General features: G+C 34.8%; 1 protein-coding gene and 2 pseudogenes across 1 annotated transcript; 1 reads left to right on the top strand and 2 right to left on the bottom strand.

Annotated features, from left to right (window-relative positions):
• Nucleotides 1-1,985: 1,985 nt before the first annotated feature.
• On the bottom strand, nt 1,986-12,623 carry LOC116113663 (DEAD-box ATP-dependent RNA helicase 3, chloroplastic-like). Its single transcript, XM_031399821.1, has 18 exons — nt 12,353-12,623; nt 12,217-12,248; nt 12,023-12,121; nt 11,457-11,533; nt 10,885-10,930; nt 10,492-10,552; nt 10,306-10,359; nt 10,071-10,151; nt 9,746-9,785; nt 9,295-9,407; nt 8,992-9,102; nt 8,360-8,476; nt 6,295-6,381; nt 4,981-5,209; nt 4,101-4,170; nt 3,810-3,919; nt 3,167-3,597; nt 1,986-2,920 (listed from the first exon to the last, which is right to left on the bottom strand). Exons 1-18 carry the CDS (start codon nt 12,542-12,544, stop codon nt 2,285-2,287), a joined length of 2,586 nt encoding a protein of 861 aa, XP_031255681.1. The 5' UTR covers nt 12,545-12,623; the 3' UTR covers nt 1,986-2,284.
• A 2,005-nt stretch (nt 12,624-14,628) lies between these two features.
• LOC116113681 lies at nt 14,629-19,844 on the bottom strand (annotated as a pseudogene).
• Nucleotides 19,845-20,120: 276 nt separating this feature from the next.
• On the top strand, nt 20,121-24,831 carry LOC116113680 (annotated as a pseudogene).
• Nucleotides 24,832-25,930: the final 1,099 nt, after the last annotated feature.

The following is a 25,930-nucleotide window of genomic DNA, read 5'->3' on the forward strand; positions in this document are numbered from 1 at the left end:
AAATTTGATTCTTTAAATAGGGAGAGTCAAACTCGCTTTTTAATTTATATTTTAAAGATAAAATATTTGTTGAACTTTTATTTTTATGGATATATTCTTTATAATAAAGAGTTTTGATTATATAAATACTCTTTTAGAAATGCTCTTTAAGATATAATAGTAAAAAAAGTAATATTATACTTACAAAGAAATTTTACAAAGATTTTTATACAAAATGATGTGACAAAAAATAAATAAAAGAATGAATTTAATGAGTTTGATTTTTTATTTTACTATTTTATATTATTTTATTTTATATAAAATTTTTTGTAAATTAAAATTTATTTATAAATATAGGATTATTGTAGTAAAAAATTAGTTTTATATATGTATAAGGAAGGAGAGAAAGAGAGAGAAAAGAAAAAAAATTGAAAGAGAGAAGACGAGGTGACGGGTGAGGAATATATGTATATATATTTGATGATATTATCGATGTGACCTGTCGGTTAGACTGATTGGATCGCCGTAAGCGGCCACCTGACCAGTCATCTTTGGATCCGGATTTCAAAGCATTGCTCACAATCACAAACAGTATTGGCAGTATTTTTGCAAGAGGTGAGTTTTGCATTATTTAATAAATTTACGAACTTCTTTTTTATAAAATATTATTAACTATTAAGGTAGTTCTCAAATATTTTCACAATTAATTAGACTATATTTATTTACTTATAGGATGAGTGAATTAATATGGGTGCGTTAGAATTAGAAAAGTAACATTTGGATTCTTATTAGCAAAATGAAGTTTAAAATTTTTGGTTTTGGTTTGAGTTTGACCCTTTTTATTTCTCTATTTAAGTGAATAAAATTAAGAGTAAATGACTTTTTTCCGCCCAAATAAGGATTTAGTAATGACACTTTCCCACTTACCCTATCAATCGTCGATCGATTCTGGCATCGTTTTGACCTAATATCACTATCATTCTCTTTTCTAATCATTACTTACTCAAACTCTTAAACATTACTCTTGTTAACCTCGTTAATCGCTGACAATCGAGTGATTAGAGTTTATACAATCGTCCTTCCCAATTCAAATTTCGAGTAATCACGATTATCAAAAAACTCATCAATCTCTCTTTTTCAAAAACCCCAATAATATGAACTGAATTTACTTTCTTTTGTCATCTAATCAAAAAATATTTTTTTTAAATAATATTTTAAAAGTATATGAATAAAAAATGTTTGGTTAAATCATTATTGAAAAAGTCGTTAACTCTAAAATTAAAAACAAAAAGATTAGTGGGTATTGTCAAACTGAAACCATCTATTTATGAACTTTGGAGTTTGGACAATACGCCATCTCTTTCTTTCTTCTTATGACACCTTCTCATGATTTCCTATTTTGAGTTTCGACCTTTTCTTGCATGTTTGGGCTTTAGGAATTTTGTGACCGATATAAGTACTGCTGCACGTGTAGATCTTTTCACATTTCACATGGGCGCCAGAGTTTAGAGCGATCAATGGTAGAAAAAAAAATAAAAAAAAAATGACATCATTATAAGTCAGACGTAGGGAATCAGATTCGGATGTTGACTTGATTCCTTAGACCAAGTATTGTAAGTGTTGGACCAGATTATTAATTAATACTAGGTTGAGAAGCTAACATAAAATGACTGGGAAAAAGAAAGAAATGGCGCGCGTGGACATCTGAGCCACTAAGGATGAGACTTTAATATCAATCAATCCTTAGTTTGTAAGAGATGAATCAAATAGAATTTTCAAGAACATTTTATACAGATATGTAGAATGCAATTATGGTAATTTGATAATGGCAGAAAGGTATAAGCAGCAAAGTAGTTTGGAGTTAGGACTCGAATTCGGAATCATGCCAGATAACACACGATATTATGACTGCGCAAACATTTTTGAAGTTCCACACTAAACCGAAAAGAAGGTTTAAAATAAAATGGAATCTCATAGCATACAACACCTAATTATGAAAATTAAAATGGACGAAAAGCATTTTACAGTCCCAGAAACCAAAATCCCCATATTATAATAATAGCCTTCATTAACTGGAAATCTGCAACAATAAATCCCCATCACACCAAATCTGGCATCAGTGGTTTTCAGATTGCGAATCCAGATATCCAAACGTCTTATAAAATTAAGACACTAGACCTATAAAACATGACTTAAGCTAGAGACGGAAAAGAACAAAAAAGGAAGAAAAGGAAAAAGCACAGCAAATCACACTTACCAAACACAAAATTCCAGATCCCATACTAATAATTAAGACAAAACCTAATCAGAGGAGATCAGCAACATTTGATGGCAGTTCCTCGATGACCACATTATAGAACTTCTGGATATCAAATAGCATCCTCTCATCGTCCCTAGTGATAAAATTGATTGCAACACCTTTCCTCCCAAATCTGCCACTTCGTCCTATACGATGAAGATAGTTCTCGGGCTGTGTAGGTAAGTCATAATTTATAACCAGGGACACTTGCTGGACATCAATACCACGAGCCAAAAGATCAGTGGTGATCAGAACTCGAGATGACCCAGACCGGAATTCACGCATGATAATGTCTCTCGTATTCTGGTCCATGTCTCCATGGGTGGCAGAGACAGTGTGATCACGGCTACGCATTTTGTCAGTCAACCAGTCTACCTTGCGTCGGGTGTTGACAAAGATGACACTCTGGGTAATGGCTAAGGTTTCGTAAAGATCACAGAGTGTCTCAAGCTTCCATTCTTCTTTTTCAACATTAACATGAAACTGCTTTATACCTTCCAAAGTAAGCTCGTCACGCTTCACTAGAATTCGCACTGGTTTGTTCATAAACTTCCTGGTAATTTCAAGGGCCTCAGGTGGCATGGTAGCAGAGAAAACCCCAACCTGAACTTTTGATGGTAGCAGCTGGAAAATATCATAGATCTGGTGGGAAGAAATACCAAGATTAGAATGATCATGGTTCCACATAACCAGAAACTTTAGTAACATCAAGGAAAAAAGGAACCTTTTAAGTATGAGAACCTAGTAGTACATGAATCTAGACATTAAAAAAGAAAAAACATTGTCACCCATTTCCCTAGTACATTAAAAATTAGAAATGCCGGATAGACATGCAGCAGTTAGATGAAATGGTCAGAGCAATATGTAGAATCTGAGTTAAAAAAGCACCTGATCCTTGAAACCTCTGGAAAGCATTTCATCTGCCTCATCCAATACAAACATCTTGATGTAGTCAGGGCGAAGTGACTGTCTCCGCAGCATGTCAAACACACGGCCAGGAGTGCCCACAACAACATGAACACCACTTGATAGAATGCGTTGATCTTCACGAACACTGGTTCCACCAACACAAGCATGTACCCTAACACCAAGGTAGTCTCCCAATGCTCGCATAACCTTTTCAATCTGCTGTGCAAGCTCACGAGTGGGTGCCAAAACCAAGGCCTGGCATTCCACCAAACCATAATCAAGTTGTTGTAGAATACCGGAACAAAAGGTTGCAGTCTTCCCTGTTCCTGACTGAGCCTGCTGAATCACATCAAGCCCCTTACAGAAGGGAACAATACCTCTTTGTTGAATTGCAGAGGGTTTTTCAAAACCTACAAGAAGGAACATTGCTTTCAGCATTAGATAATATACTGGTCAGGGACAAACAAATGATAACAAAAAAGAGGCAACACTATATATCACATCAATATACAAAATTCTTGGTATCCCAACATATGATCATGTGTGGGGGAAAAATAGAAACATCCAGCAATCAATTGGTAAGGAATCATGAATTAAAATATGAAAGCATAATTTCATATACCATATGCGTAAATGCCTCTCAGAAGGTTCTCTTGCAATCCCATATTATCGAATGTATCATAAACCTCATCATAAGAGGTAAAGAAATCTTGTCCTCCATCAGCTGTAAGCCTATAGATCAATTTATCAAATGAAGCAAAATTAGCACTCACTTTACAAGTAAGTAATAGTTGGCAGCTCAAAATAACAATAATCGAAAAGGAAAAGAAACGGACACAACTTTTGAATGCAATCACAACTTGAATGACAATAACTGAAGATAGGAGACGTGATACAGAAACAAAAAGCTTACAAGTCATTCATCTTGGCATCAAACTGACGTGCATCAAATTGTGATCCTTCAGGTGTTAATCCCGCCATGACTGCTCGCATTACAACAATACATCATATAGTGTATCATGAGGGTGAGAAAGGGTGTATGGTTGCAAGAGTGCATGTGTTAAGAGATAGGAGTATCCAAGTTTTACAATGTGAGAAATCTAAAGCCATGTGAATTTAATAAAAAAAAAAAAAAAAAAAAAAAACCTCTTTGCGATGATTTTTAATGAGTTAAATTTTATTTTCTCTGATACCCACATAAATTCCTAAATCACGAGAGAAAGAAAACATAGCTTTACAATGAAAAGAAGATGGGAACCATGTTAGATCTTTGAATTTATAACTGATCAGTTTCTGATTAGTTTCAGCTTTTTGGTAACTGAATAACCCAAATTCTGAAGTGACGGAAACAGAGAACCGAAAACTTCACCAGTAATAATAAAAACAACTATCGTTCCTCAAAAAACCAGTTTAACTGTGTCTAGCATGCAATACAGAGCCTCAGAAATAAAGTAATGTAGAGCACATGAGGGAGAATAATTTATCTAGTTATTCAACAAGACACTCTAATTCAAGAAGAATAAGCATTTGAAATCTCAAACTTTTTAATTTCTTATTTTCTCAAGAAATTAATACCTAATATCGACCACAAATCAAGCTGAAATATCCGATAAAGAAACATATTGTCAGGTCATTAAATCCAATTCTCTAACTCGTAAAAAATAAGCGAAAACCGCATACGAAATCATATATCTACAGCGATGCATGAAAAATCGAAAATAATAAAAAGAAAGCAAAGTCGATCAGATGAAAATAACCGCTGGATCAATGACAATGAGAGAGAAGAAATTGACCTGGTACTGATCGGTGAAGATCGAAGACGAAAAAAGAGAGTAATTGAGAAGAGGTTGTTGATTTAGATGAAATTAGGGTTTTCCCAAACTCCTCGGATCTTTTCCGTGGAGTTAAGGAAGGAACGATCGTGTTTGAGAAAATAGCCAAAGCGAGTGAGAGGCAGCAGTTTAGTGGAGTTATTATAGTCTGCGAGGGTTCCTTCACCTTCTCAAACAAGGAATTCGGTCTCTTATGTGTTTACGTATTTGCCCTTGTTCCCGAGTTAGCCGGTTCAGCAATAACAGTTGCATCTACATTTTATGGGCCTCAATTGAGCCCAACTCTGCGATAGATGTTTTCTTTAGAACCTTGCTAAATTGATGCTTTTGGTTAGATAAAAATGATCACGTTTCCGATTAATTTTGTAGAGCATTAAAACCCCATGAAATTCTTAATGGCTATAGTTTGATAATCTCTTTTTAATTTCATATAGAAAATTTTACATCTTTGGTTTACTTAATTAATTAATATAAATTTATTTGATAATTGTTTATTTTAGGTTTGGATATATTTAATATTGCACATGTATAAAATCAATTAAAAAATTACTTTTAATTTTAAAATGCTACCTTTCTTTTGAAATTCCTTCACAAAATTGATTTTTAGATCCAATCAAATTAAATCATAATCTCTTTTAAAAAAACAATTTACCAAATACTTTTGGTACCCCCCAACTAAAAGCTACATCAATTCCAAACATGTACTTGGTTAATGCGTACAGTGCAGTTGGATATTGGTTGTTTTCATTAGGTCCCTATAAATACGGTTACTTCCTCCAAAATTCCTTCTTCAAGCATATAACCAAATCCAAATCCCAACCAAACTATATCACATTTCAGAATCGCTGCTGCTTCTCAACTATCCATTTTGGTCAATGGACGTCAATCGTTGTCAATCACCAGCACTGGATAAGATCCAGTGTCCCTTCTAGTTGTTCCTTGTGAGAGTAAAGCGATGTTTAGCAGTAAGTTTCATCAACCAAAAAGGCGATGTTTTGCAGTAAGAGTAAGAAGTCAAATCTCTCCTACAACCAAACTAAACCTCACCAAATTGTTCCTTGTGAGGTGATTTATCCAACTGCTTAATTGTTGTAAAAAATACTGACATTATATGTTGTGTAATGTTATTATATTAAACAACTACCAGGGTTCTTTGACAAATCAGGCAAAACAGCTAAATTTAACAGGATGCTTCCAACCTTTTAATGTTTAAGGCTTTTTGCAAGTTACTTACCGGTATCTTAAAGAGCATGCCATTAACATCAATAACATTTATATGCCTTGACAGCGGAATGTGCACAAATGACTTCCAAACAACGAGATGACATCGACAAGACCTCCATAACCTCCAACTGCAGTAACCTGTTCAGAAAAATGGTTTCCGCAAAATAAGAAGCAAATCAGATCAGTTTTATATAAATAATGGACTAACAGCATAGCAATAATAGCCATGGTAAAGTATACTGTGGAACTAACTAAAGTGTGTTAAAAGTATCAAGGAGCCAGATGCAGTTACTGAAATCCATAAATCATAACAAATGTGTGTACACATTCTGCATATTATTTGCATGCTCTGGATTTTAGTGGGCAAATATCACAGTAACAGATGACCTCTACTGGCAAGGATGTCAGTCCATCCATCCATCCATCCATCTACCTACATCAATCTATATATACTATCACTTTAATGGTTGTAAGCGAAATCAAACAGAAACAACGGATTTGGGCATAATGTAACTAGGTCCACATATAGAGGGGTTCGAACCCGCTGCACTTGTAACTACTGTGGCAATGTACTGCATATGTTATTTTCCCCTGGTACACACAAAAGACGACATTGAAACTAGTAAAAACCAGATTCAGTTTCTTATCAGGGTTAACAGTTGTAAATCCCCTGAGGTAGACCTAATAGCCTTTCACCAGGGCCGGCTTAAGGGGTAGGCAGGTGAGGCACCTGCCTAGGGCCCCAAAAAATGGGGGCCCAAATTTTTTAAATTTTTTTTTTTTTGAATATCTTACAAAAATGAAAATAGTTTATAATTTCTTATCTAAGCCAAAGGGCCCAAAAAAAAAGCCAAAAAAGCCTAAATTTATTATAAACTTTTTACATATATTTCTACCCAAAGTTTAACAAAATAGCAAGTTTGTACCTCTAGTTTATAATTATAGTTTATACCCCTAAATTAACACATTGAATCTCTTTTAACAATGAAAGACTAAAATAGTCATTACATATCTCAAATTACTCACTCCCAATTCAATCCCAATTTGACATTCACATAAATCATCTCCAACCCTCTTCTGCCACGTGGTTTGGAGTTAATTCGGTCAATTTTGGTTCCCCCGATATTTTCCCTCCCTCTTCCCCCCCCTCCCCCCCCCGCCCCCCCCCCCCTCCCCTTCCTTCTTTCTCCCCCCCCCAGCTCCGATCGATTTTCTCACCAAAATTGACCGCAATCATCATTTTATCATTTCCCAACTTTGATAGCCCTCGATTTGACAAATTTTTGATGAATCTCGCAACCCAACTCCACTACACGACAACCAGTTCCAGCCTTTTTGGCATGTACTCGATATTGTTGGCCTTCCCCAACACCACCATCTTCCTCCCCTCAGCCCTCTCACCAAAACCCCTATATACCTTATCCGTTTACTCTGCCAATCGCCGACCATCGATAACTTTTGACCCGTGACTTCTCAAGCATTTTCTTATCAATCTTGGCATTGAAAATCACCAATTTCACCACCTATCACTTCTCTAACATCTACTCTCCAAAACCCCCCACCAACCTAACCTTGTTAGCCTGCCGATTGCTATCCACCTCTCCTAGTGATTTTTCATCTCAAAAGACAAAAATAAAATAAAATAAAATAAAAATAATTTTTTTAATACATGCTTATATTATTAGAGGGCCTCAAAATAACTCCTGCCTAGGGTCACAAATGTTCTAGAGACGGCCCTGAACTTTCACCCCTAATGGTTAGTGATTTCGTTAGCGTATCCAAGCAAACTTGCCTAATCTCACTAGCAGCAGGGGTTGATTCCGTTAACAATCACTAAAAAAGCAGGGGGTTTAGGGTTATTACGTAATTTAGGGGTTCATCGTAAATTAGGGATACCTCAGGGGGTTTACAACAATTAATCATTTCTTATCACATAAAGAAGTAGAAACAAGTAGACTCAAAACTGAACAATTGATAGAATAGTATGAACATTCATATCAAGCTGACATGAAAAATAATAATAATATTCAAGGAAATGAAAACTTTAAGAAAAAAAAAGAACAATAATAGAAGTGAATCAAAGATACAGAGAAACGTAAGTTAAATGGGATCATACACCAGAGGGATGTAAAGAGACAGAAAATGCTGAATGTGCAGCACATTGAATCTGCGAAAGTATCATCCCATTTATGTCAAAACGACTAAGTAGAGGTTCTGCTCCAACAGCTAAAATCTGTAACAGTAATACAATAATTATTAGAAGGAAAAAATAAAAAGCTACACACACCAAGATACTTCTAAAAGTACAATAGTATACAAACTGGCAGAGAGATCAACAGTATATACTGACAGGTGTTAGTAACCAGAAACTGGCTCATCAGAAAACAATTAAGAAACAACTAATTTAAAATCATAGACAAGATAAGAAAAATTAATGTAAAGAGAAGAAAATAAATATACAAGCCGGCAACACAAACCACTTCATGGAACATTACATTTTATTTCTGATAAGAGTTCCCAAATAAGTAGTAGACAACAGCTCAACTTAGAAAACATCTATTCACACATACTTTAGGCCAAGTGGAGCTAGAAGGTGCTTTGATGTTTGAATCAGCCTTCTGCCACTTTTTTTGCACACTAATGCTTTTTAAAGTTATATAGACCCACACAAGATTGCATATATTCCTTGCACCTTCTCTAGGAAAATGTTAAATATGTTCAAGATCAGCCCAATTTCTTCTCACTCACTTGATTATTTTCAAATGTTACATCCTGTATGGACGCTTGACTAGAAATGCTTGAAACACATTCTGAAGCGGGGAGATTCCAAACTGATAAACTTCTACCACTGCCACAAGCCTGTGAAAATAAGAATTTAATCAACAAGGTTATGTTCTGAGTAAAGAACTACCATTGACACCACAATGGTCAACAAGCTACACTAGACATAGTTACCCTGGTGGAATATTTATTATAAGATATGCCAATTTACACCATTTAAAGAAATGCAAATGCAAATGAAAACTGTAATACTTTTTCTTGAACGCTTACCAACCAGCTCTCATTTGCATCAAGGGCAATGCAGCTAACACATGAAATGAATCCTTTTGACCTCTTATCCCTCACAGGATCAATTACTTGAACACACTTTCCACTTTTGCAATCTAGGACAACATATAAATAAGCCACTGAGCACATCAATTTTGCCTAGATAATTAAATATACGATTCCACCAAAATCCAGGAAAAATAAGAGATTTCATGAAGACAAATTCATTCCAGTATAATTGCTATATCTAAAATGTGGTGGATAGTTATACTAAAGATATTTCATTGCTTAATTATCTCATTATGCATCATATATCAATATAAACTCCAACAAAATTTATGTTGGTGGTGCTGACTTTGGTGCATCAATGTGTCAGTTGATAATAGAATTGTTCTAATATCCAACACCTGTTTCCTGCTATAGTTTATTGAAAATTATGAAGACCAGCTTTTACCCCATATTCGTACAGTTCCATCCTCTGAACCAGTTACAATCTGAAAAGTGAAAAAGGTTAATGTAAGAAAAAGAAGTTGACAGTATATTTGAACCTCATAGCTCTAGCACACTGCTGAATATGTTAATGTCAATAGTGAAAAGGTATAATGTTCAAGTGCATAGGATAACTGTAGCTTTATAAATAGTCAATGAATTCACTGCCCTTAAAAGAAACCATTATGTATCAATGGGTCAAAAACCAAACAATTTGATATTGTAATTCCACGAAAACTAACAACCAATGGAGAAAGATTCTCATTAAGAATAAAGAAAGAAAAGTAGACCTGATTGGTGGATTTGCGGGCAACTATACAATGCAAGTAGTCTGAATGCCCCTTAAAGGCCATTTTGATCTTACTGCTCTCCTGAAAAACTCCAGCAGAGAAGAATTGAAAATCAGTGCAGCTAGCAAAATAATTCAAGACCATTTCAAGATATTCTACAAGGGATAAAAATTGGAATTACTTCTAAGGAAGCTTATTTACATGGGAAACATGTTCACCTTGAGCAAATACATACCACATCCCAGCAATATGCGCAAGAATCACCTGCTGCCGAAAAAATGGATCCCCCCTATTGAAAAGTTGAAAACAAAGACATTTTAAAAACTAATAATTACCAGGAGAATTCCTTCCGTAACCCCCTGTTATGAAAGCAATATTAACATATAGACTAAAGCTATAATGATTAAAGAAAAGAAAAAACCTGAGGGTCAACAGCAATGGCATTGTTTTCAGGAATTGGAGAAAGAGCACCCCAAGGACCTCTGGACACAAAAATATATAAGTTTATGAAAGGGACTCTTTAAGCAACTAAATACACAAAGATTAGGCAAGAGCAAAGCTAATAAGTTACAAGCTTTGTGTGTCACCAAACACAAATTCTCAATCTTAAAGTAAGTGGAAATAAGATACAACAAGTGAAGTAAGGTATGTGGCAGGAAAGTAAGTGGAAGGTTAGTAATTTCTAAAGAAAGTAGAGAAAGAAGGTATCATTCTTTAAATAAGAGAAATGATAAAGCACACTCCTTTCAGTATCCACTAACGGGAAACCTTGATGACGTATGAAAGCTTATTTAATATCATGCTAATGACTCACTTATGTTGAGGATTCACCAGGTCCAAAACTGGCTTCACATGATTTCCTGCACATGCAGAACATAAGAGCAAATGAATCACGTTTTTTATCCACCAATAATAAATAAAGAGCACACAGACAACTCACATAAAAGGATATTCAACTTTGACAAACTGAACTGATATAGTAATGCTGTTAAAGGAAAAAGTAGACAGAAGAAACTGCAGGCATGAAGAACAGTAGGAGTGCTTAAAATTATTTTTAGAAAACCATAGGTGGCACTGACAAAGAACTCTATAAAAAGAAAGTTAAAATTGCACTGTTAAGCATGTAGATATCCTCCTGAAGTAAGAACTCTATGTTCAACAAAGAAAAAATAAATAATCAGTTGGACAACACGTATAGCTAATAGGAAATAGACATTGCACACTAACAGAAAATACAACAATAATCATTGTAATGGTTAGCATATAGCAACTAGAAGTACAGAGCAGAATACAGATTTTGGACATGCAAAATTGATAAAATGAAGATAATTCAATAGTTTAAACATATGCTATTAAGAAATCAGTAATACTTCACTTATCTATTACCTTGTAAATGAATAGGAACTTCAGATTTTGTAAATTCCTTCCACCTCCATCCACAAATTCGACCATCATCACCACAACTGCATGACATATAGGTGATATTTCAATCAACACCACTATTCCCATTTAATAAATTAAAAGCTACAAACAATCCTATATGTATATGTGTGTGAATAATTTACATCTCAATAACAATTTCAATGCAAAACCATCAGTATTGACATGGTGAACTCAAGAAAGCACTAGACTAGTAGAGCCATAAACAAGCGATATTTTTGTCAGCAATCCCAACCTTCAATACCAGCAAATTCTTACACGTGATTAAGTTAAGCTAAAGCCTGGTGCTCAAACTGAATCATCCCGTTAACATAGAGGTAGTCTAAGCACTGCTTAACAAACATAATTTCTTCAAATATCAAATATGGAAACAAACACAAAAGAATAATAGTAGTATAAACTTCGAAAATTTTAAGATGCCCAATTCATGACATAAGCTCCCAAATAATACAGCATTGACTACCTACTACTGAAAAATAAGAAGGAAAGATAAAAGTAAAATCGAATCGAACCTCAACAACAATGCATCTTCATCATCACCGTAAAATTTAACATCATAGGCAGGTCCATCATGCCCCTGAAGATATCCACTAGGTTCAGCTCCTAATAATCTACGCAACAAACAAGTTCCATGGCAACCATAAATCAGTCCTAATAAACCAAATATCTACTATATACTCAAATATTCAAATCAATGCGTACTTACTGTTGAGCCTTGCTATTACTAAAACCCAATGACTGCAGCAAAACACAACAAAAACCAAAAACCAAACTCATCAGTAAATATTTATTTAAAAAAAATATATGTTTTTACAAAAAAGTTAAAGAGATAGTGGACTGACGAGTTCTGAGATGATGAAGGAGATAGAGTATGAGGCAATTGAACCATCGCTGAAGGCGACAACGATGGTGTCAGGGCTAGGGTTAGAGGGGCTCCAGGAGGTTCTAAAAACGGTGCGGCTCTGGATCTCTCTCTCTTTAAGTATGCTTTCTCTGTATGCATTTTCGTCCCAGTTCGTCGCATCTCCACACATTGCGGCTCCACCTTCTTTTATCTTAATGACTTGCGTGTTTCAGAAACTTGGCGAAACACTAAGTACGCTGAGCTGCAGGATGACTGAATGTAAGTTTAGATGCCGGTTTTCAATAAATGAATGGGTTAATACCAAATTTCTTCAAATATGAGAAACGGCGTTATCGTATATCCCACAGATTTGACAAAATAATTCATAATTAAAAATTTAAAACACCCTTTTCTGTTAATTAGCGGAAATTTGTAAATAACGTTTTTACCCTTCAACCAAAATATAACCCCAAACTTGTTAAATTTATAATTACAATTACAAACCAAAAACTTAAAATTCAGTTTATTCATTGATGATGAGTTATCTTATCTAAGTCTATGGTACATAGTTATTTTTTGTATCTAAGGGTGTTAAGGCCAGTTTGTGCGCACCTTAACTAGTCATCTAAGACCCTGAAGTTAATGGCTAAGTAAACCTGTAATGAATACCTCTTATTAGTAGTTGTAAGGATTTGAACTCAAAACCTCTTAAGTAATACACTTAAGAGTCCTAAGCGAACCGTCAAACTATCTAAAGACAGTTTATGGTACATAGTTCAATTAAGTAAATAAAATTATCTTCAAAATTGATAAACACTACAATAAGCATTTTAGCACGGTAGTTTTAGTTATAAGTAAGTTTTGACTAAGACATGTTGTGTATAGTATAGTTTATTTTTTTAAAGTGAAATTATAGTCCCATTGTTTTTTCTAGCATAGGTTTTCAAGTTAAAAATCATATATAAAGTTTTTAATTAATGATCAATGAAGTAGGAAACTAATTTGAATTTGAATAAAGAAAAATTGGTATGATCTGTTTACCCCCTCCAATTCCTCTTGAATCTTCGTGCTTACTTTTTCGATGGCCACTCTCAAATACTATAGTACCTACATAACCCATTATTTTAAAACCCGGATTGGAGAGTAACCTGTTTTACTGATCGGGTCACAGGTCAACCGGTTGGATCGATGATATCAGCGACAATTTTATTTTTTAAAAATTAGTATTAATCCCTTAAATTTTAATACATTACAAAAATTCCCCTAAAAAAGTTAATTAGTCCCTAAAAATTTTATTTATTTAAAAAATACCCCAAAAAATAACCAATTAATCTATAAACTTTTGACATATCTTTAAAACACCCCTATAACATTACAAAGTAACCCTTATAATTTTGAAATATTACAAAAACCCCCTAAGACCTGAATCGGACCGGAGAAGCTGCTGGGTCCCGGTCGGACTGGCCGGTCCGATCCGGTTTTTAAAACAGAGACATAACCCTGCAGTGAAATAGTGCTTTGGATTTACTACATCTAAATGCTTTATTTTCACGAAATTTTTCTAACTTTAGGAAATGGATTTTCTTACATAAAGAAATCGAGCCTCGAGCTTAGATTTTTGGCTGACTAATATGCCATTGGCTTTGTTTCGTACGAAACAGTTTAAACTACTGAGTCATGTCAGGTAGGGAGTTGATTCATTATCCAGCACTTCGAAATCACTACATTCCTCTTTCGATTACCATTCTCAAGTGGTATTTTGGTTTATACAGTGCCTTAGATTTGTAGTAAATCTACTTCTTCGTCCATATTTTTATGAAATTCATATTTGACAGAAAACAATTTATAAGAATCTTCACAGGGATATAAAAGAGAAAATTATTGGCAGACAGAAAAATCTGTAAGTTGGTAGCCTACTTCGGTAGGTCAGTGCTTCATGCTTGATCATAAACCTACTTTTCCTCCAAATAGAGCCAATATCAAATTGTATCCTTGCAGTATATGGAACCCAGAAACTATTGACCAAGTAATAACAAAATCTCACCAATGACAATTTCAGCATTCCAAATAAATAATAAACGAGAAATGGCTATTTGTTAACAGTATTCGCTTTTATGAATTCTCATGCTCAACTTTGTAGTGGTAATCAAAGTGAACCAAGTAAATGAAAGGGGCTAATTTTGCAAAACCCCAAAGTATATTAATCTAACTCAGAAGTATACAAAACACTTTAAAAAATCTGATTCTGCTATCTTGTGGAGTTACCGTATAAACTTATTCGGAGAAGAAAAAAAAAAAAAAAAAAAAAACCAATATTGTTGCACCCTATTTGAAAAGTTTGATGGAACAAATGATTACCATAAAACCAGCCATGCAATTAGCTTCAGTACACCCATCAAAAACAACAATCAAACACTAAGCAATATTTACAGAGGCTAATTGCATTTGCAGGTGTCATCTCTCTAATCGATAAGAACTGAATCAATATGCCAGAAGCACAACTTCACCTTGTGAACCTGTTATTAAAAAAAAAAAAGAAAAAAGAAAAAAAAGAATGAATACATAGAACATAGAAATGCAATGACAAAAAATTAAATAAGTAGAAGCAAAAAAGTAATTCTAATATTACTTTTCTCAAAAATCTCTTTGGCCAACTGAAGCAGTGAATCTGTGTCTTCGGCCATCCTTGAAATCCTCTCTGCCTCTTTAACTGCTTCGGCTGCCACAAAAGACTTGTTTTCAGCATCAGAAATCTGACTGGCTGCAGCTGCTGCTGCTGCTTCTACTGTATCGGCAGAGGATATATGGTTAGTGCTCTGCAATGGCCTAGGCCGGATATCCTTCTGCTTTGGAATAGGTGTTTGTGTTCCTGACACAGCTTCTTCCTTTATCTTGAAGCAATTTTGGACCTGCAGTCCAATCATGTAATAACTAGAAGGTTTAGTATTCCATCCTTGCCTAAAAGCTAAAAGATATGGTATTAGATATGTTGTGTACAAAAGCCTGCTGATGGTATTCATTTTCACAAATTCCATAAACTGATTTCCTTGCTCATCTAACACTTCTCTTGCCTAGCATATGTAGCTGCAATATATTGTCACGTTTTGCCAAGAGAGAAACAAAGACTGCAAATCACTAGAAATTACTAGTAATTCCATGTATTAGGAAAACCTTGTGGCATACACGAAAAAAGGATTCCATATATTTTCTCTCCATTTATTTTATTGCACCATACCTACATTATCCCTATCTTCATCTATATAGAATCCATTTTCTAATAATACATGTCTTTATCAGTAGAGGGGTGAACTGCCAGTAGATAAACCAATTATCTATCTTATTGCACCATACCTCCATTATCCCTATCTTCATCTAAGAAATGGTGAAGCAAAAATGAGCGAGGTCACAAATCAAAATTAGATCTCAAAAAGTATAATGAATACTTCACAAAGGCCACAATTTTCGTAGATCACTTAGTAAGTTGGAGAAAATCAACTTCCTATTCTACAGAACAAGACAAAGGAAATTGTAAAGTCTTCTATAAGCACCAATAAGCAATATCTTTTCAAGCCTTTATTCTAGCACCAAATTTGGCATTGACTGTCTGAGCAGTTCATTGTGGGAAATCAAATATCCATTTAAAGGAACTGGCGGTCTAGCTAGGGCCCTATAGATGAATTCACCTCATTGTCTATTGCAGAGGCTAGAGACTTTTAAAGGTCATCATGAACCTCATGATGTGTCCTCCAGTTAGCTCCAGGGATTTTGAACAGAAAAGATTTTATATTACACATCTTTTTGAAATCTAATGTTAAATAACTTAAAGGTGGAATATTAGGTATTAATTTCTAAATCTAGATTATGACCCAGACATTTCTCATCTTCAATAATAATTTTTTATACTATAATGAGGCAACCAGAAAGTTCAAGGTACTTGACAGATCCTACACATAAATAACTTGATCTAACATGATAGACTGCTGTAAAAGATGGATAAATAGGAAAATAAGCGACGTCTAATAGTAAAATCAGTCATTAAATTACACTAAAGCAAAACGAATGAAAAGAAAAGTATCAATCATTGAACTTCAGCAATATGGCACTCTTTTTAAAAAAAAATAAGAAATAAAAAAGAAATGAAAGGTATGAAAATCTTATTGTAAAAAGAATCAGCAAATAAAAGATAAAGACATTAACCTTTTCAAGTTTTTCTTGCGCAACCAACCTTCTCAGCCTTGAACTTAACAGCCTCCTGAAATTTTGTGGCACCTCAAGCCTTTGCTGCAAAATTTATCAAAGAAACAAGATACTTGTCATTTGAATTTAGCATTTTCTTTCCCATCACTTTGTTTAAACCTATAAACAGGGATTAATAAGATATGTGAAGATGGTGAAAACCCTGTAAAACCTCACAAATGGTAAGATTGTAGCAATTTTGTATCTCACTCAAGACTTATAAGTGAACCATTGTTATAATTTGGTGTCCTTTGTTAGTCTTCAAAGAAGCTGGATTACATTATCAGAAAAGTAAGAAATCTACATTCATTTCATTCATATTTCAGGTATCAGCTATCCTTCCTCATCTGCATGACAGTAAAATTGTTCTTTGTGTGCTTAGATGCAAGATATTTTATTTAACATTTTCAGGTAACTTGCCAGGCCTAGCAGAAAACTAATAGGTCAAGCATGAACCCAGAAACCCTCTCAGTGAAGGAATAAAACCTTTAAGGGGAATAATGACATATCCAGACATAATCCACTATCTGTGAGATTTTCTAACAGCACTTTCTCTAAATGTCACAACAGCAATAAGAGTTAGACAAACCATTGACACAGAAAATTCAGTTACACTCTACATCTTGAGTATTATTAGAAACAATATCAAACGAGGGTGGAAAAATAGGAGAGAGCAGTGGCAATTATCCTAACTCTATTTTAATATGCCTATTAACTTTTTAGCATCCAGCAGAAGATGTTAATTCCTTGTCCAAATATATAGCTCCATCCACTAGGAATCACCAAATACTGATACACAAGAAAAAAAAAAAAAAAGATGAATGAAAATTCAGTCACACCTCAATATAGCTGAGAATTGCAGAAACATCAGATCCATTGGGCTCCTTTAAGGTAGAAATAGCTTCAAAAATCAATGCATTGTACCTGGGAGATTCAGTACTTATTTCAAACACCATATAATCAGAAGAATTAAAAACACCTCATAGGATGACTATGGTTATTCTAAACTATTATTTGACAACTTAAAATTGCACAATCTAACACCGTTTGACATGTCAAATATTAAAGATAGAGAGAGCATCTAATACCTGTTTCAAGAGTCAGCATATTGGAACATTTTAACCATTAATAATAGTGATAATAACAAGAAAAGCCTTATCTTTGATGATTTTTATGTGAATGATTTCATATTTATCAATAGGAAGCTGAGATAAATAAAAGTAACCATATATTCGACAAGATGATGATGCAAAGTCACTCTAACTGCTGTGTCAGCGTTTTATACTTTCCTAGAAAATAATATCTCAGTATTACTAGCATTATTTCTTGTTATGCTCAAGCTGAAACAATGTAACGTACAGATGTTCCTGAATTAAAAGGTGAAAAGAATAACAAATTAAGTAAAGTATTTTAGAGTTATACAGACCATCTGTTTCCAGGAAAAGAAATTATTTAAGCTCATTGAACCACCAACCCTGTACTATAATGGCATGTAAATGCACCACTTGTTGAGCCTAATCTGATAGTTGAGCCTCATTTATATTTCTTGTTGATTTGTATATAATTTTAAGGGGGCATTCCTCAAAAAGCGTGCTTGACACATGCATGTTCTACACAAAACAAGCTTAGCATGAAAACATTTCTATTTTATTTTTGATGGCATAGGTAGAAAAAATGACAAAAAGAAAAGCCATCAAATCACAACATATGATTAATGAATTTCCTTTTCCATGTTCTTAAAACCATCAAATAACTATTCTGCACCAGTGCCAGGGAATTTGAAAAGCTATTTTGTTTTCTACAGGAAAATAATTATACTTTTCCAGTCTCCTAATCCCATACATTCTGATAAAAATAGAGTGTAGATGCAAAAGGAAGAAAAATGATGCATCTTTTCCAAATATTCCTTTTTTCTTCTTAAAACTTTTTGCAGCCCCCTTTGGCATCCCCCAGGAGGGAAAAAAAGACAAAAAAACACATAAACCACCAAGAAAGACAGAGCCAAAATACAGGGAAAAATTTATATTGGTAATAAAATACTTTGGAGCACAGCTTCTTGCAGAATCATCAATGGTTGAATCTACTGATGCATCAGGTGCAGATGCAGTAACAGCAGCAGTAGCAGTAGTAGCAGCAGCAGAAGTCTGTGGAGTGGACAATGGTGCAGCCGGAGCATCTGAACCAGCTTTTGGTTTAGGCGTCCGTGATTTTTCCCGAGGGCCTTGTCCGCCAGCACTAACACTCATATTCCGCCATTTATCCTATTCAAGCAGACAATAACAAGATCATGAGCATAATCCCAAGTCATGGACATGGACTCAATCAACTAAGCTAGATGCACTAAACCCTAACTTTAGTCCTTTTCTCACTTCCCACACAGAAAGACATTAAAGTGCACTTTACTGACCGAAAGTAACAGACCTCTAGAAAAACTAAATCCAGCTAATGGCCTCTTACCCTCTTACAATACTCTAGAGGTGGCACATGTTCTGGTTCCTTTCCCCCACCATCATCTTTGTCGAAAGAAATGGTTCAGAGGGCAGTTCCCGTCCCCAAACTTGCCGAAATAAGCAGAAGAAAAGAATGACTGATCGAACACCTCCACATACATGAATGATTCTTCCCAAACAATTTCTTTTACTTCAAAATCCATAATTCAAATCAACGTCTTTGCACATTATATAGTTAATATCAAAGTACAAGCTCACTCAGTAGTATTGCACTTTATAAATAAAAACCTGCTATCTTTACCCCGTTTATTGAACCAACTTGCCTTTTAAATTGGATTAATTGCAACTTAACAGTTCTTACCCAGCAAAACTGATGCCTTGATTGTATTTTTTTTTTTTATCAAAACTGTAATCCTATCATTTAACAACATAAACAGCTAAAATCATACCAACACGTTCATAACCTCAATAATGTCCTTTGATCAAGAAACATCTTCAAACACCATGAAACATCTCAACTTTAACATCAAAATTCCTCCTCTACCCATCAAGAAAATATAGATAAATAACATCTTTAATTAATTTTATATTATTGGAGCTGATAAGTGAGCCATTAATAATAATAATAATAAAACAGCATCAGTAAAGAAGATACCTTGAGATCAATATTAGAGCGGGAGAAAAGGAATGGATTAAACTGGGGTCTCTCTGTATGTTCTTCCACTTGCCTGTGCCGTGTTTAGCTACTCCTGCTCGAAGTGCTTCTTCTTCCTCCGATGTCCACTTCTGCTTCGGGTTCCCCATCTTCTCTCTTTCGTTGGTTTCTGTTTGGGGAGGATTTGTTTGTTTTGTTTTTATTTTCTTCTCCCTTCTCTTCTCAGGGGGAGATTTTCTGCTAAACGACACGTCGTTTACTAGTTACTAACACGAAGCCGTTTTGAGACATTCTTGGAGGACATAATAGGAGTTGCTTTTCACGAACATCGCGCCAATGTATTATCTCCACGTGGCAGTTAAGAGATGACAGTTTAAACAGCTCGGCAAATTAAATTCACAAAACTGCTTCCCTATCTGCAATCAAGCCTCTTTGAAAACTCTTCACTTTACACTCACACACCTAAAACGTTTCAAAAAAAAAAAAAAAAAAAAATCCAAAACACACCAAACCAAAGTTCACACAATCCGCATTTTCACTAACCTGTGATGCGAACAGCAATGGAGTGAGATCACGCTTCTTAAGAGCCGAGGAATCAGAAGAGGAAAAGCAGTACCTTAAAGAAGAAGTCACAAATGGAGTACTGTCTTGGAGCTCGAAATTTTGCCGCAATGACGGTGTCGTCTTGCTCTACATGGCGGACTCGAAGAAAAACGTTCAGAACCAAACGGAATCTTATAAAGTACCATTGTAGTTCTGAAAGTGAGAGCTAGTAGTGTTAATGCAGGGAGAGATAGTTGCGTAGCTGTGAAAGAAGATTTTGCTGATGAAGAAGATTACATAAAGGCCGGCGGCTCGGAGGTTGTTTTTGTACAAATGCAACAAAAAAGTCCATGGATAAACAGTCTAAGTTAGCTGATAAGGTTGCACTCTTCTTCCTTCCTTTCTTGTTTAATTTCCATAGGTTTGACTCATCATTCTTCTGAGGATTATATTGTTCTAATCTTTTCCGTTTAACTTTTAAGGTTAGTCTTGATTTTTTTTTTTTTTTTTTTTCAGTTACCGCCATATCAGTGAGTGATGATGTTTGGATTTGGTGGTGATTGGTTGTGGCCCAGCTGGCGTTGCTCTGGCTGCAGAATCAGCTAAGTTGGGATTACAGGTTGGACTCATTGGTCCGGATCTCCCTTTTACAAATAATTATGGCGTCTGGGAAGATGAATTAGAGGTACCGATTTTTTTTTCCCTCATATTGGATTTAGCATTCAACAAATTACTTTATAACATTTAGATGTTTGAAACTGCAAATGGTTTCCGCATTTTTGAGTTTAGTACTTCATTTGCTACTCTTGCCAAAGATTATAAGAATCGTATTACTTAAAGGTTTATATGTATTCACTAACCTGTTGGAAAACTCCTTTCCCTGCTTGAATTAAAATATAAGATGAATATGGTTTATTATGCTTACAGATCTTGGCTTGAAGGGTGTATTGAGCATGTTTGGGGGATACAATTGTGTATTTGGACGATGGTGATCCCATTTTGTTGGTCGTGCTTATGGACGAGTTAGTCGGCATTTGCTTCATGAAGAACTGTTGAGGAGGTGGACTGCTTGAAATCATTGGTTTAAATGAACTGTTGTTTCAAACTCATTCATGTTCGTAAATTGTATATTCTAGATATATAAATATATATAATTTCCCCTAGGTGTGTCGAGTCAGGTGTTTCATATCTTGCTCAAAAGTGGAAAGGATTACTGAATCTACTAGTGGTCATCGTCTTGTAGTTGTGAACATGATATGGTTGTTCCCTGCAGGTATGATGGGTATATTGTGCTAGTCTTCACAAATATATATATTAATATAAGTGAATTATCTGAACTTTAAGTAATATGATCTGGCCTCAATTTCTACTGTATCATTATAGGCTTGTCACTGTTGCATCTGGGGCAGCTTCAGGGAAACTCTTGGAATATGAAGTGGGGGGTCCCAGAGTTTCTGTGCAAACACGTATGGTGTGGAGGTTGAGGTAGGCTTGTAGGTTTGCTATCTAAATAAGTTTCCTCCTCTCAATCCGATGAAAGGTTTTGCAGTTGTTCAGAGCTGCAACGTTTTGATAATATTATGAATATTGTGTTGCAATTCTAGGTGGAAAATAATCCATATGATCCTAGCCTGATGGTTTTCATGGACTACAGAGATATTAACAAGAAGTTCCCTGTTTAGAATTTGAATACCCAACGTTTCTTTATGTCATGCCAGTTCATCAACAAGAGTTTTCTTTGAGGTTTGCTCAACGTTTTTCACTTTTATTATAATTTTCATTTGTAACATTATCTGCAAAATGCTGAGCAAATATGAATCACAGGAAACTTGTTTGGCTGCAAAAGATGGCATGCCTTTTGACATATTAAAGAAAAAGCTCTAACCAGGTTAGACAAAATGGGAATCCGAGTTTTAAAAACTTTGAGAGGTAATCTTCATTATAATATATAATATCTTTTTGATAGTATTTTCTTTCTTTATTATCATTTACTTAAAAGCCAAAACAGGATTCAACCCATGTCATATTCTGAAAATTTATGTCTCATTTTCATTCATCAGAGCTATTTGTTGCATATTTCAAAGATGGCATGCATCCACCATTAATGTGGTTTTGGCATTTTTGTTGTCAAGAGTTTGGTTCTTTTAGTTTAAGTCAATATATATGGAGCATGTAGGTGAACATTAACCCCAGGAGCTCATAGGAAATGACCCAATAATAGTATCTAGTTATAACATGCCACTTGTGTGTTGACAAGTTTAATAATAAACTTGTCACATAGTATGAGCATACTCATTAAACACACAGTACCCACATGGATCTAAACTTCAATCTGACTTAAACTCCATGTTAAGTAACCATTTCTTCTAAAAGCTTAAACTCATAGCAATAGCCACCCAATTTATTCAAATTACAAAAAAGTACTTATGAAGTTGATTCCCATTTGTTTCCAAGATCACTTGTCCGATCATCAAATTTCAATTTGTTTTAAATTATGTTATTTGATGTGGCCATCACATATATTTTTCAAAAGATGAGAGAGTAAGCTTAATCATTGAGATAACTTTCAGTTATAATGTAAATAATTTGAGCAAAGTGATTTGCTTTCATAGTTTTGGCAATTGGTTGAGGAAATTTTTGTTTATTTTTTTATTCTTAGTTAGAGCATAAATGAATCATCTAGCACTAAATGGCACATGTGGCATCTCCCATAATTAATGCTAATATATAGCATCTCATGCCCAAAGTCTGAATTCCCAACAACAAAAGAATCTCTGTTTTTGTGACAAATTTTTAATAGATTGTAAGCAATTTTTGTTGGGATCATGGATTTTTTAGTAATCTTTTCATGTCAAATATAATATTGTAATCTATCTGTAAGATTATGATTATCTGGGTGCACAAGATCTGAGGAAGCAGTTTATGAATGTATTATGAAGGAATGGTCTTATATTCCTGTCGGTGGTTCCTTACCAAATACAGACAAAAAAACCTTGCATTTGGTGCTGCTGCTAGCATGGTGCACCCAGCCACAGGTAATAAAAGAAACAGTTCATCCACCTTTTTGGGTATATTCAAACTTAATAGTGCTAGGTCTTTTTTTTTCCTGTTATGGAACAGGCTATTCAGTTGTGAGATCACTGTCAGAGGCTCCATTATGCTCTGCAATTGAAATATATTGAAACGGATCATTCCAAGGGTAGGTTGCTCGTGAAAGAAGTATTGAGATTATCAATGCAAGGTACTAATCAAAACTTTCAATTGAGATGTTGTTCATTAATATGAATCAGTTGTGTGGTTATGCAATAATAGAAATTTAAATATAGAGCATTCTGACTCATTGTTGTTACAAATTATCCCATGGCTCAATTCCACTGATATCAACTTAGATAAACAGCTCTCTTATCGTGCACCTTACCTTATTTATAAATTCTTGTGCTTCGTTCTCAGGCTTTTAAGTTGAGCGACCATAGTTTGGCTTGGGGAACTTGGAACCAACTAGGATAGAATAATTTTAAGGTTGTAGAGAACAAGTTTTTCACTTCCCTTGTTTGGAAATTATCATTTCACTCAACTTGTTTTTCAGTTAGTAGTCAGCGGGGCTATTTAAACAGTATATTAATTTCAGATGTGATTCTGGGCTACCTACACACTCTCAAACCTATAGAGATATCTTGGATTACATAGAATAAATTTCTCTGGGGTAGGAAGCAGCAATGTAGATGGTTTATTAGCATATTGCATTATTGAGCTTCTCCACTTAGCTATTAAGGGTACACTGATGCTAGGGTTTCTTCAGAGATTTGAATAATTGACTTCTATCTGAATTGCCAAGCTGTTCTAATACTTCACTTCTATCTGAATCGCCAAGCTGTTCTAATATTGTCCCTTCGCCAATAACATCCTTCTAATGGTAAAGAATATTTTACTAGATTTGTTAGTCAAATTTATTTAGCGTAAAAGTTTATAAAACATTTTGACTTGTTTATTTTTTATATAACTCAAGGATTTTTTTTCTAAGTTCCAGAAGTTGAAGATACATTTCACTTTGAGGAAGAATATCTTTACTTATGCTTAGTAATTTATATGTAAAATTTGTAAATTGAGCGGGTGCCCACATATTTGTGTGCATTTGTCTGAAATCATTTTTGGCATCAAATAGAGTTGCCCGGCCATAGCCATTAGATTATCATTTAGGTAAATCATACTCAGAGCTTTGCATGCAATTGGGATGTAAAGTATAGTTTTGGATGATTCTTTTTTTCAGCTTGGAATACTCTTTGGCCACTAGAGCGGAAGCGTCAGCGGGCATTCTTTCTCTTTGGACTAGCACTCATTTTGCAACTGGATATTGAGGGCATCAGGATGTTCTTCCATACTTTCTTCCGGTTACCCAAGTGGTAGTAATTAATACTTTACTTTTGTTTCCCTTAATCATTTGTCGGTTGATGGTTTTATGATGCTCCAGTTGTTATTGTGTTTTCATTTTAATTGCTTGGAATCTTGATTTAACACATGAGCATCATGTGAAAATTTCAATCTCAAATTTTGAGATGTGTAGATGTGGCATCTGTTATGGAAAGCAAATCGTTTTCAAATACATACATTTTTTTGCTTGTTTTTATTTTTCTCTCCCTTTCCTTCTCAGGGGGGATTTTCTGCTAACGACACGTCGTTTACTAGTTACTAACACGAAGCCGTTTTGAGACATTCTGAGGACTTAATAGGAGTTGCTTTTCACGAACATCGCGCCAATGTATTATCTCCACGTGCAGTTAAGAGATGACAGTTTAAACAGCTCGGCAAATTAAAATTCACAAAACCTGCTTCCCTATCTGCAATCAGAGCCTCTTTGAAAACTCTTCACTACACTCACACACCTAAAACGTTTCAGAAAAAAAAAAAAAAAATCCAAAACACACCAAACCAAAGTTCACCAATCCGCATTTTACTAACGTGATGCGAACAGCAAGGAGTGAAGATCACGCTTCTTAAGAAGCCGAGGAATCAGAAAGGAAAAGCAGTACCTTAAAGAAGAAGCACAAATGAGTACTGTCTTGGAGCTCGAAATTTTGCCGCAATGACGGTGTCGTCTTGCTCTACATGGCGGACTCGAAAAAAACGTTCAGAACCAAACGGAATCTTATAAGTACCATTGTAGTTCCTGTAAAGTGGAGCTAGTAGTTAATGCAGGAGAGATAGTTGCGTAGCTGTGAAAGAAGATTTTGCTGAGAAGAAATTACATAAAGGCCGGCGGCTCGGAGGTTGTTTTTGTACAAATGCAACAAAATAAGTCCATGGATAACAGTCTAAGTTAGCTGATAAGGTTGCACTCTTCTTCCTTCCTTTCTTGTTTATTTCCATAGAGTTTATGACTCATCATTCTTCTGAGGATTATATTGTTCTAATCTTTTCCGTTATAACTTTTAAGGTTAGTCTGATTTTTTTTTTTTTTTTTTTTCAGTTACCGCCAATATCAGTGAGTGATGATGTTTTGGATTTGGTGGTGATTGGTTGGCCCAGCTGGGCTTGCTCTGGCTGCAGAATCAGCTAGTTGGGATTACAGGTTGGACTCATTGGTCCGGATCTCCCTTTAACAAATAATTATGGCGTCTGGGAAGATGAATTATAGGTACCGATTTTTTTTTTCCCCTCATATTGTGATTTAGCATTCAACAAATTACTTTATAAC

This window comes from Pistacia vera, unplaced genomic scaffold (assembly GCF_008641045.1).
Source record: "Pistacia vera cultivar Batoury unplaced genomic scaffold, PisVer_v2 Contig688, whole genome shotgun sequence".
In the NCBI taxonomy this organism is placed as follows: Eukaryota; Viridiplantae; Streptophyta; class Magnoliopsida; order Sapindales; family Anacardiaceae; genus Pistacia; species Pistacia vera.